The sequence below is a fragment of the Sesamum indicum genome, linkage group LG11, assembly GCF_000512975.1.
Source record: "Sesamum indicum cultivar Zhongzhi No. 13 linkage group LG11, S_indicum_v1.0, whole genome shotgun sequence".
NCBI classification, from domain to species: Eukaryota; Viridiplantae; Streptophyta; class Magnoliopsida; order Lamiales; family Pedaliaceae; genus Sesamum; species Sesamum indicum.
The window spans coordinates 475,188-487,730 of record NC_026155.1 but is presented as its reverse complement, the minus strand read 5'-3'; the positions used below and the strand labels follow the sequence as shown (position 1 = coordinate 487,730).

The 12,543-nt window shown below is 38.0% G+C and overlaps 2 protein-coding genes across 3 annotated transcripts; both read left to right on the top strand.

Moving 5' to 3' along the window:
• On the top strand, positions 3,492 to 7,432 carry LOC105173138 (cyclic nucleotide-gated ion channel 1-like). Its single transcript, XM_020697775.1, has 8 exons — positions 3,492 to 3,632; positions 3,750 to 4,176; positions 4,277 to 4,477; positions 4,908 to 5,200; positions 5,306 to 5,420; positions 5,523 to 5,759; positions 5,843 to 6,237; positions 6,332 to 7,432. Exons 1-8 carry the CDS (start codon positions 3,619 to 3,621, stop codon positions 6,639 to 6,641), a joined length of 1,992 nt encoding a protein of 663 aa, XP_020553434.1. The 5' UTR covers positions 3,492 to 3,618; the 3' UTR covers positions 6,642 to 7,432.
• Positions 7,717 to 9,850, top strand: LOC105173086 (protein SDE2 homolog). Of its 2 annotated transcripts, XM_011094736.2 has the most exons (4): positions 7,717 to 8,613; positions 8,879 to 9,231; positions 9,316 to 9,422; positions 9,558 to 9,850. In XM_011094736.2, exons 1-4 carry the CDS (start codon positions 7,817 to 7,819, stop codon positions 9,702 to 9,704), a joined length of 1,404 nt encoding a protein of 467 aa, XP_011093038.1. In that variant the 5' UTR covers positions 7,717 to 7,816; the 3' UTR covers positions 9,705 to 9,850. The 2 variants fall into 2 exon arrangements, with proteins under 2 accessions (XP_011093038.1, XP_011093037.1); XM_011094735.2 differs by having other exon boundaries at positions 7,719 to 8,613; positions 8,879 to 9,422.

Genomic DNA, 12,543 nt, shown 5'->3' with positions numbered 1-12,543 from the left:
TTATGTATACATAAATAGGGTTTGCTTTAAGTATGATATTTAGGGGAGATATAGTTGTACCTATATTCTTGGATTATGTATCATTAGAGGGTGCTACATTTGGTGGTATTGATTGTCCAACTAAGCGATAGTATTTATAGTATTTTGGATCATCTATTTGTCTAGCTTCTTCAGGATGCTTCATTTCAGGCAATTCAATGAAATTAACCTCTAGTAAGTCATCAAATATCCCTGCCACATCGGAGTCAAGGAATGGATATTGCTTTGCTTGCATTTCCTTCATAGTTAATTTTCTTCGTCGATTCTCTTTAGGGCTTATTCTTTGGAATGCATTTGCCTTGCTCCGGAGTTTGAAGGATGCCACATTTACTGCCATTAACTCCTTCTTTTGAGCCTCCGAATAAAGTTTGCCCCCTCTTTACTTCTTATTTTTCCTTGGTTCTACAGGATTCTTGAATTGGAGGTCTGTTAACTCCACTCTTTGTCATACTTAACTCCATGTCATGTTCTCGAGTGGTTAACTCTTTAAAAGATTTAGGTAAGATTCCTTGAAGAATGTAAAGAAAGCCCTAATGCATCCCTTGAATGCACATCTCAATGGCAGAAGTTTTATATAATCGATCTTTACAATTAAGGCTTAAATTCCTCTACCTATTGATGTAGTCTATGACTGGTTCTTCTTTCCATTGGCGAGAATTCGTAAGCTCTATCATGCTGACAGTTCGTTGAGTGCTATAGAAGCAATTTAGAATTTCTTGCTCTAGTTGTTCCTATCCATCGATTGAGTCAGCTTCTAAGTCACTATATAGTCGCATTACCTTTCAGTGATCGGACAAACTACTTGACTAGATGATTGCCATATGTTCCCGTGTTGTTGCACGTTTCAACGAAGTGAGCCACGTGTTGCTTATGATTGCATTTGCCATTAAATTACTGGAACTTTGGTGGTTAAAAACCCTTCGGCATATTCAAGTTGTCAATCTTTTGAAGTAAGATTTGGAGTAAGTAAGGGATGGCTTTGAGCTCCCCTCGATCTTGCTTCTGATGGTTCCCTCAATGAATTCTTTCAGTTGGTCCATGGGAATCAGTCCATCGAATGAAACTTGAAATTCTTTTGCAAATTTATCCTTCTCAGTATAATGCTGCTTTGTGGATGGCTCTGCTTCATCATGAGCTTCTACTTGTTTCCCCATGATATGATTTGTGTCGTCATTATCTGTCTTGTTGATCAACCTAGCAATTTGAGCATCTTGCTCTTCCACATGCTTTGTAAGTCCTTCACAATGGCTCTTGTCAGGCTTGCAAGCTGCTCTTACATAGTTATAGCATTTGTCACCATGAATAAAGCCACATTTGTTGTGAATGAGTAGCTAGACACGGAGCGAGAAGATGATGAAGGAGATTTATTTCCATCATCTTTGCTTGCGTGGCTAGGTAAGTCTGAGTCCTTCTGGACATACTCAGTGAGAGGAATCATCTAGGACAATTCTTTAAGTTTCTTCGATATGTTCCTCATAGTAACACCAATACTCTTGGTACTAGAGTTTGAAGACTTTAATATGGCGAGTTTGGAACTCACCGTCTTGGAAGATTTTCCTTGAGTGTCCATATAAGTGCTTTCACTCTTTGCTGAAGGGAAAAGAGGAAGGGTAGAATGTCCTAGGAGGCGTGCCAAAATTTGTGAGCACTAATTTTATTTTGTATGAAAAATTAAAAATAAATAAATTATCACAAATAAAAATATTTGAATTAAAATATCAAAGTGAGTGCAATCTCTATTATATCCCTTGATTCTTCTCTTTAAAATTAGTATTTTTAAAACTTGACAAGTTCAAAGGGTAATTTCCACATAGATCTCCTTTGAACTTGAATTTGAATTTCTATAACGTTAATTCAAGGGCTCACGCTTGTAATCCCGAATTAAAGACTATAGTGCTGACCTAAAATTTGAGGATTTGGAAGTGAATTTTTCATTTGGATCTTCTTGACAATATGTGGAGATATTTATAATATAATTCAGTGGCTTAGCCCCAGTAATCCCGAACTAAATACTATAATTTGTGGCATACCTTTGAAGAAAGAATCGATCACCACCTTGAACGTCTTTTAATATTCTTAAACTCAAAAAACTTTGTAAAAAGAATTATTTGGCCTTCTTCCCTTGCTTTGCTCTTCGTTCTCTATCTTTATGTGGTGAATGAGGTTTAATGTCCCCTTTATATAGGTGTGAAAATGGTAGAGTTGTGATGTACCTCAACACCTTTTGTATTATCTCTTTATAATTTAATTTAAAGAGATCAATACATTGAATATTTGAAATGATATGATTGGTAAACTCGACATTATCTCTTTAATATTTATATCTTTTAAAGAGATAAATATCATAAATATTTGTCTTGATTTGATTATATCGTACAAGTACTTGCTCTACGTGAAGCGCTCTGATTGGCTTGATTTTTTTACTACGAGGCATGATTTGATTGGTAGAAAAATTTTATTTTGACAGTTGTCGGCCGTTGATTTGATGTCAAAATATATATTAAAAATCATCAATTAAATTAACTATTTATATTTGGAATTAATTTAGTAAATTCTAAAATATAAATAAAAAATACTATAATTTGATAATTAATATATTATTTGATACTTGTCATTATTTAATCTAGTGTAAAATTAATTTGTCTACAACGGCATTGTAATTATCCCTTACAAAAAATATCATCTGAATAATGGAAACAACCACGCCTTCTTAATTTTGGGACATACTGTAGTTGGAAAAAATGCTATTTTTGTTTACAAAGACATCATAATTGTTTTATTTTTAAAAAGGCAGGCGATAAATTGCTATTTATTTTTATAAGGAGATAATTTGTTCATTTTCAATATTATAGGAAGATAAATTACATTAAACTCTTTTATAGTTTTATTATTCGAGAACAGGTTAAGATTGGACCTTGTCTGCAACCAGTATCAGAGGATAAATTTGCGGCTGAATTTCACAACTAAGCTAGGCGCACACTTAACGTGACATTCATATGATTTTATATATTATTGAGAGACTAATTGATAATCATTAAAAAAATTTAGATTTAATTATAAATAAATTATAAGTTGGAATTGAAATATATTAAAATTTGAATGGAGTAAATTATAGCTCATTATAATATTTGGGAGAAAATTATATTAATTAATAAATTAGGTAGGACGTAATATTTTTTTTTAAATAAATAATAAAAAAAATACACTAAATTTTAAATGAGAAAATGCACTAAATAATGAAAATACATATCATGTATACTTGGGGAAAATACCCTCACGAGTCTACGGCTTAGGATACCATTTTGGTCAAAGAGCAAATATTATATATATATGTATATTATTTTAACCAATAAGCCGCTGCCAATCCTCCTCTCAGTCCGACTAAGTCACTTCTGGGAAGTTTCTTACCTCAAAGCTGCGTTTTCAAGACACTAAACATATATTTGGTACAATGATCTCTTCTCGATGATTGGAATTTTGTGATTTTCGTGTCTTTTGTGCTTAATGAAGTGATGATCATAAGAGATTCACAGTTCACAGAAGAGGAGAGTAATAAAGCTGTTTCCTCAACTGGGAACTATGGAAAGAAATATGTAAGGATAGTTCAAGTATAACTACAGTGTCACTTGTGTCTCTGTCTTACAACTACGTACAGCACTAAGTTCACTGTGTCCTGATGCTTATGTTGTTATGTACTGCAACATTTTCAGGTTGGAGGAGGTAAAGAGTTTGAGAGATGGCGACCACACACGAAGCAATAGACCAAAATCAAGCCCCAAGAAGAATGTTGTTGATCCTCAAGGGCCTTTTCTTCTAATGTGGAACAAAATGTTTGTTATTTCTTGTACGATTTCCTTATTCCTGGATCCGCTTTTCTTCTACGCACCAGTGGTTGATGCCAAGAACCTATGTCTATCCATGGACGAGAAACTGAAGATCACTGCCTGTGTTCTTCGCTCATTCCTTGACATTTTCTACGTATTTCATATTGTTTTGCAGTTTCGTACTGGATTCATTGCCCCTTCTTCTCGAGTATTTGGAAGGGGCGAGCTGATCGAGGATCGTAGAGCGATAGCCAAACGATATCTCTCGTCCTACTTCATCGTAGACATTTTGTCAATTCTTCCTCTACCTCAGGTATTACTACATTCTGTTTGAGTATCAAATAAAACTATTAACTAAAACTTGTTGCGTTATGTCGTACTTAACTCCTTTGGTTGTTTGTTTCGTCTGTCAGGTAGTCATTCTGATTGTAAATGCTCCAATTTCTCTACCCACAAATGACCTCCTGAAGATGGTTATTTTGGCGCAATACATCCCAAGATCTCTTCGGATTTATCCCTTATCCAAGGAGGTCACAGCTTCAGGCGCAGTATTTGCTGACACGGCCTGGCCTGCAGCCGCTTACAATCTCCTTCAATGCATCCTTGCCAGTCATGTAAGTTAATTTCTTCCTTCTCAGTATGGAGGTTGTTTATGTAAGTATATACTAGCTAGGAGATTGTATAATTAGGATTTGATTATCTATTTTCTAGTTTATGTTCTCTTTCTATGTACAAAATAGATATAGGTATAATCACATGGAGACAGGAGATCAACTAGGAGATGTTTTATTACAAAGAAAGACTATATATAATTGGGACTTGAGTGGATTATTCTCTACAACAAGTTGGCTCAATTAATATCTATGCTCTAGTTTGGGGGGAGAGTTGAAGAAAACGAAGTTGTATAATATATGTTTGTTAGGAATGATAGTAGGGATTTGATTACTTCTCTCTCCTAGTCTAGGGAAGAAACCAATTTACAGGTGTCTGCAAATCTCGTTTGCAACATCTGATCCAGCGGGTGTCTGCAAATCTCGTTTTCAGGTGTTTGGAGCACTGTGGTACGTGATCGCGATAGAACGCAAGGAGAGATGTTGGCGGATGGCATGTAGTGATCATAATGGTTGTAAGTTAGAGGATCTTTATTGCGGGGTGGGCCGTGGAGACACTTCATTTCTGAATTCTTCATGTCCGCTTCTTGAGCCTGACCAGATAATGAGCCCTGCAGACTTTGACTTCGGCATGTTTCTTTATGCTCTTAAGTCTCATGTGGTTGAACAAACAGACTTCACTAGGAAATTCTTCAATTGCTTTTGGTGGGGCTGGCGAAATTTGAGGTTTTCCACTGCTTCAATCTTATAACTTATTTCCTAGTGAAGTCTCGATTGAGGTTCAAACTAAAATATGTTTTTTTTTTCAAAATTCTGGTTTGTTGAGTGTAGTTCATTGGGTCAGAATCTGAATACAAGCAATTCTGTAGGAGAAATTATTTTTGCCCTCTTCATCTCCATCACTGGGCTGGTTCTGGTTGCGTCTGTCATCAGCAGCAGCATACAGGTGACGGGACGCATCTAAAACCTTGACAAAATTATGAGATATGTTACTTATTACCTACCTAAACTTTGCCTTTGTGCATGCTTATGAGTTTTCTTGTTGCAGAAATTTGTACAGTCCGTCGCTGGTAGGCTAGAAGAGGCGAGAATGAGACGTCAGGATATTGAGCAATGGATGTCCCACCGCATGCTTCCTCAGGACTTGAGGGCTCGTATAAGACGATACGAACAGTACAAATGGCAAGAGAAAAGAGGCGTCGAGGAACAATCCTTGATCAGTAACTTTCCTAAGGATTTGAGGAGGGACATCAAGCGCCATCTCTGCTGGACTTTATTAACAAGAGTTAGCACACTTCAATCAATTTCTACTTATTTCCATTTCTATTGTATGATCGCCATGTTAAAGTTGTTAGCTAATCATTCTAGGTGCCGGTTTTTGAGAGAATGGACGAACAGTTGTTGGATGCAATGTGTTCTTGTCTAAAGCCCGTTCTCTACACGGAGAACAGCTTTATTTTTCACGAGGGAGATCATGTTGATGAGATGCTATTCATAATGAAAGGTAACATATTGACTATGACAACAAATCGTGGCGGAACCAGTTTCTTCAACTCGGTATATCTCACAGCTGGAGACTTCTGTGGGGAAGAACTTGTGACATGGGCTCTCGACCCCAACTCTTGTTCCAGCCTTCCTATCTCGACCAGAACCGTGCAGGCTGTCAAAGACGTTGAGGCTTTCTGTTTAACGCCGGATGACTTGAAATCTGTCATGTCCCAGTTTAAACATCTACACAGCAAGCAGCTTCAGCACACTTATAGGCAAGTTCAGAGATCAAGTTTCCATAGGTTAACAAGAGCTTACCCTCACAATTATTGATAATTTAGTCTTTCTCCAAAAAAAAACTTGCTTCAGGTTCTATTCCCAGCAGTGGAGGACATGGGGTGCCTGCTTTATACAAGCAGCATGGCGTCAGCATTACAAAAGGAAGATTGCAAAGTTGCTGCAAGAAGCAGAAGATACACTGCAGAATCCGTTGTCCAAGGAAGGATCGGGTAGTTTGCCAAGCCTTGCTGCAACCGTTTACGCATCAAGATTTGCCACCAATATGCTAGGAAACTTGCGATGTAATCATCCACGTAACATAATTTCATCTCCAAGATTACCACCTCTACTGTTTCAGAAGCCAGCTGAGCCTGATTTTAGTGCAGGAAATCCTTCATAGAAATCGGTGATTGTTAGAATAGTTACTGGAGGCCGCTAAAATAAGAGTAGTCTACCTCTTGATTTTATGCCTCCCATTTATAATTACCATGCTTGTGTTTACCTCTTCGTACATAAAAATCCAATCGAGTTTATTCCCACCTTCGTAAATTTACTCTGACTAGGCAAGTCTTATGTTGTCCTATCCACAGACAGATACAACTTCCACATGTACACTTTTGGTACAGGCGCAAGACAAGCAAGTTCATTCCAAAGTTTTGTTAATTTTGTAAGATAGGCAGTGAGTGATAGATCCTTTTGCAAAACTGAACAAATATATCTCTGTATTTTGAAACACCATAGGGCCATTACTACAGCCATATCTGGTCTGTATTGCAAGCCACAACTCTTGTGAAGACGCACAGCACATAAAGGCTTCTACGATATCTTTTGAGATGGAATTCCAGATCCATGATGTCACCATTAAGTCTACACATCTCCATTCCTCAAATTCGGTGAACCACCGGCAGGTCGTGGAGAAGTTCCATCTATGAAGCCGAGCTTCATCTTCGTGCCAAGAGATACATAGACAACACGACTCTATTGCCAAATGAGGGAGAAGTCATCAATGCACAACAAATTAATGTTTAATGATTTGATCATGTGTGTCTTGTTTGAGCTTCGATTTCAGGCAGCATTAAGCCCCAGTTTAATTATTACCATAGGATCATAGTGTTGCTGCTGCTCCTCCATCAGTTTCATTTGGATATTTTGAATCATTCATTTAGGACACTTTATAACATCTTATCAAAATATTTTTAAAAACTTATGCAATTGCCCGAACATTTGAATATCGTATTATTATTCAATTTTATTTTACAAGGGTACTAAAGTTTGAATACTACCATTAAATTTTTATAATATCGTATTATTATTCAATTTTATTTAAAAACTAAATAATCAAATTTTTGCCAATGACAGGAGACATGGGTTGGGCCTTACCTGGTGGAGTTGGTCCATTAATATATAACTCTCCAGCCCAAAACCCACCTGACGGCGGCTTCAGACATAGAAGTGGAGACCCAGTTCACATATAACTGGCAAAGGATCTTCGTTTCATTCTTAATCTCCTACCTTGTATCGGTTGAAGAGAGAAGAGGAACCTGCCCAGCGTTTCTGGATTGGTCAAAGCTGCCGATGGAGGTGTTTGAATCTGATATCCACCAGGTGTTTGTGAAATTGCTTAATGGAAGGCACAGGATCATAAATTTTACTACCCCTTCCATCTCCGTCTCCACCCTGAAACACCGCATTCAGACACTGACCTCCATCCCCTCTCACTTCCAGCTCCTCCTACTCAATGATTCGCGTATCCTCCATGACCACCAAACCCTGAATATAGCTAAATCCCTCGGAAACTTTTTGTTCGATGAAACCCTAGGTGGTTCCACTTGTAAGACCCGATTTTCTCAAAATCAAAATTTTAGTGGATTGTCCTCCTCGGATTTGTCCGGAAATGCGGTGGGTTTTGATGGGTCGCAGGATTTTGCCAAGTTTCCGGTGGTGGTGCATTTGTTGCTGAGGCTTAGGGGTGGAAAGGGAGGGTTTGGATCATTGCTGAGAGGGGCGGCGACCAAGGCCGGGCAGAAGAAAACGAATAATTTCGATGCTTGTAGGGATATGAGTGGCCGGAGGCTGAGGCACGTCAACGCGGAGAAGAAGCTGGAAGAGTGGAGGGCAGAGGCGGAGGAGAGGAAGTTGGAGAAGATGGCCGAGGAGTATATCAAAAAGAAGGCAAAGGAGGTGGTGAAGAAGGGGAAGAGCAATGGGGGTGATAGTGCTGAGAAGTATGTGGCTAAGTATAGGGAGGATTCAGCCAAGTGTATGGAGGAGGTGGAGAGGTCAGTCAGGGAGTCAATTAAGGGGTTGGTGAGCTCGAAGAGGAAGAGTAGCGCGGTGGGAGGTGAATCTGATTCCAAGCGCTTGAAGATATGGTAGGAAATTCTTAAAACCCTTTGAGTATTGGTTTGTCTTTTTACAATATCGTGGGGCGTTTGAAATTTATCCCCTGACATATAGATCCTGGCAAAGTTGGTGGATTATTAACAAAGTTACTTTTCTTGATATATTACAGGTTTATCACTTTTATGATATAACAGTAATCATATTGCTATGTGCTAGAGATTTGGAAAATAATTAATGTTGCTATGTCCAGGATTCACCTTTTGATGGCATTTTTTTTTTTTTTGGTCTTTTCAGGATGGGAAAGAGAAAATTTGGTGATAGTGACAGTGAGGATGATAGTGATGAAGATGAAGAAGGGGCGGACAATAAATCTGTTATTATAGATAGTGGGAGTCATTCAGATTCAAGCAAAGAAGCAGAAGGAAGTTCAAGTTCATTTACTGGTGGAAAACATGATGATGGACATCTTGATCAAGGTTCCTCTGGGAGTGGCTCTGAGGAAGAAGGCAATGTTAGTGAAGAATCTTTTAGACCAGGTAGAGGTCCGGATGTATGTGGTGATGATGGCACAAGGAAAAGAAATAATAATGCTTTAGAGAGTCTTGCGGAAAATATGGAGCATCATGGAGTTGATGTAAATGTGCCTGGTACATCTCACTCTTCCAATGTAGAAAAAATAACCCAGGTACCTGGTGTCTCTTGTTTAAAGGAAGTAGTTCCTTCTGCTGCAGAAGTGCCAGAGCCAGTTCAGGAAGAATCATTGTCTGCGAGTGCAGTAGTTCAAGACTCAGACAAGCCCCTCAACTTTGATGAATATCATTCAGCAGGGGAATTAGAGGTATGTCGGTAATGATGTGGTCTCTTTAATTAGTGCATAAAACTTATCGTCGTGGTCTTGCCTAGGTTATAATTTGTGTTATTTTAAACACTGGGTGTTGGCCATTGATTTTGTATAACTATGATTGATACACAGGCTCTTGGCATGGAGCGATTAAAATCAGAACTTCAAGTCCGGGGTTTGAAATGTGGGGGTACCCTGCAAGAACGTGCAGCCAGGCTCTTCCTGCTCAAGACCACACCATTGGAAATGCTTCCAAAGAAGCTGTTTGCCAAGAAATGAAATATCTTGTGTGCCTCAACTGACTTGGTTCATCATTTTGCTCTAGTTCAACCATATGTGATATAGGCTGAAGGTTTATGTCAGATGCTATAGAAGTCTGTAAATCATTGTGCTCTTCTTCTTGTTATAGAGACTGTATTTCTTCATTTCGATTTAAGCTACGCACGCATGTACGGGGTTCAAATTGGATCCCAGGCTTTCAGTAAAATCATGGTCCAAATAAATGAATTTACTTAAATCAGGAAGTTCTGGGTTATGAGTACCATTTGTAACTCAAACTTCGGTAAGATCACCAAAATTTCATGAATTATCATATGAACATGATGATGAAATTGGGATCCTGATGAACTGCGATCCGAGCTTTTCAAGAATCGAGATACTTCTAATGTGTAATTGTTACATGGAAAGGTCTCTAATGTAGAAGTCAACAAGTCCAATAATATAAGCTGATGTAACATGGCAACAATGCTCACAGTTGGCAATGCTTCAGGATCTCTTTGGGATGAAAGCTCTCTAAGCATATGGAGCTGGTAATAGAATCAGGCCCTGAATGTGATATGCTTTCACTAAGAACCACCAAGTCTTTGCAATAATTGATTCTGAACTCGTTCAGCCCTCTAGTTGAGGATGGTGCTGCTGCAGTTGGCTCTAGTAGATACTGGCAGTACATTGGCCGTGGGTGAGCTGGAGTTGGTCTTGTTTCTCCCAGCTAGCGAGTGCACGTGGCACAACAAACAGATTATGAATATTGTGCCCATTGTTACAAAGGATGGGTTGCAAAAGGGTGATTTAGCTGAAATGGTCCACAACTTACCCTTGAGTTCACCTGCAAGTTAATTATGTTCCTGATGTTCATGTGTAAGATAATTGCTAAGATATATAGTATGAGGGAATAACAGATGACGAAACATAGAACAGAGAGACATAACAGGGTTTGGCCTTAAGGTCTTTAATGGGGTAAAACAAGCCAGAAATCAAGATTTGGAATGATATTGACCTGTAGATACAATTTGATCTTCACGAGCTAGGCAATTTATGGAGTTCCACGTCAAGTAAAGATCACTGTGAACTCCATCCAATTCAAACTGACCTGGCCAAAAACCGGAGCAGCCAACTGTCAATAACCTGCCAACCATATGCTAATATGCAATCTGGTGGTAGCAACTGTGGCATTCGTGGAGTTGCTAGGGCAATCAATTGGAAAAACACAACGGCCTATCATTTCAGAGTCTGAAGAGGCATGTGAAAAAACATGGAGTTTTGGTAAGTGATGGCCTTAAATGAAGATGATGAGAGGTTCAAATTCTTCATCAGCCGTCCCATACGGCAGTCTCCAGGATTATGGGTGGGTGTATGTATCGACTATAATGCCCTATGTAACATACATAAAGTCTCCAGTATGCTTTGAGATGGAGTTGCAAAGAAAATTGGTCAATTTTCTCCAAGAATTACAGGTAATACTGATGATAAGGAACAAAATAAGTGTTTATTTCCATTAAGAAATATTCATAGAAACACAAGGAAACCAAGAAAATCACAAAGAACAAAAGAGATCAGATGTATGCACAGAACAGCATATGCAAATAGCAGATAGAGAACATGATCATCATAACAGCAACTTTCATATGTACAAGAGGCTTTGGACAAATACTAATATTTCAGTAAGATCACGAAAAATTGAAGAATAATCATATCAAGATATGAAGGAACTGTGATCTTCCTAGATTTTCAAAATACTGTAATGTTTAGTTAATATTTGAAGGCCTTTTAAAGAATAGAATGGAAAGTTTGTCCCAAGCCTTCTTGATAGACAATTTCCTCGATCTGTGGAGTTGTTTTCTAGGCCATCTAGTAGATATAACTTATATAAAAGTCTCTAGAAGAAACAAGATTTACTATGACTTGGCCCTGGTTACTGCATTGCAGATTCCTATAATCTTAATAATTTGTGTGGGGTTGATCAGCTTCTAATTTGAAAGGGTAGCTAATAGGAAGGAAAATGTTTCCACAAGGAGAAGTTCCTTTCAAATGAAAAAAGAAAGAGTGCTATGGAGGAAGCTGTCATAGTTGGCTATATAGAGGAATATAAGACAGGCTGGCCTAAGTCTATGCGATAAGAAAGTGATTTGCAAGAAGTTCACTTGTAACATAGGCCAGTTGAATGATGTTGAGGAAATGAAACTGGTTCCTGTGGTTGTATGTAGAACAAGGAACATGAACTAAAAGCCCTTGACTCAAAACAATCCTCAAGTAATTTTTTATGCTGGATTAAACAAAAGGAAAAGTCCCATTGAGGTTGTAAGTTCTGATCAGTTATTCGTGAAGGAGAAACTCAAAAGAAAGCTTAATTTTGGTTGTGCCAGCTGAAGGGCATATAGTTGCTGCTATGTAGAAAAGTAGAAATCATCAGACCATAATACTCAGAGGCTTCTGTTTTTGTTGGCTTTATTTTGAATCTCTGCATAACTGTGAGAGCATCAGGAAGGTGATCAGTTTCTTGAAAATAGACTGACTTAGCTACTGTTGAAGGGTTCAGAACAAAGATTACGGCTTTCACTTCACTATATGTTGCAGGATGTGGTGTTTGTTGACGATAATATTTTTCTTTCAGTCATTTCCATACAGAATTATCCCAAACTTGAATGAATATGCAGCTTTGTGAGGGCTGAAAGCTAAAATTGTTTTTATATAAGTGAAAGATTCATGAATCATTTGCAGTGTTCTACACTTCAATTCTAGTTTGTTGGATTCTTCAAATAATTATGTAAACAAGTATTGCAATATAACAGATAGTAGAAGGTATCTAAACCAAAAAGAGAAGTAATGAATTGGAGTTTTC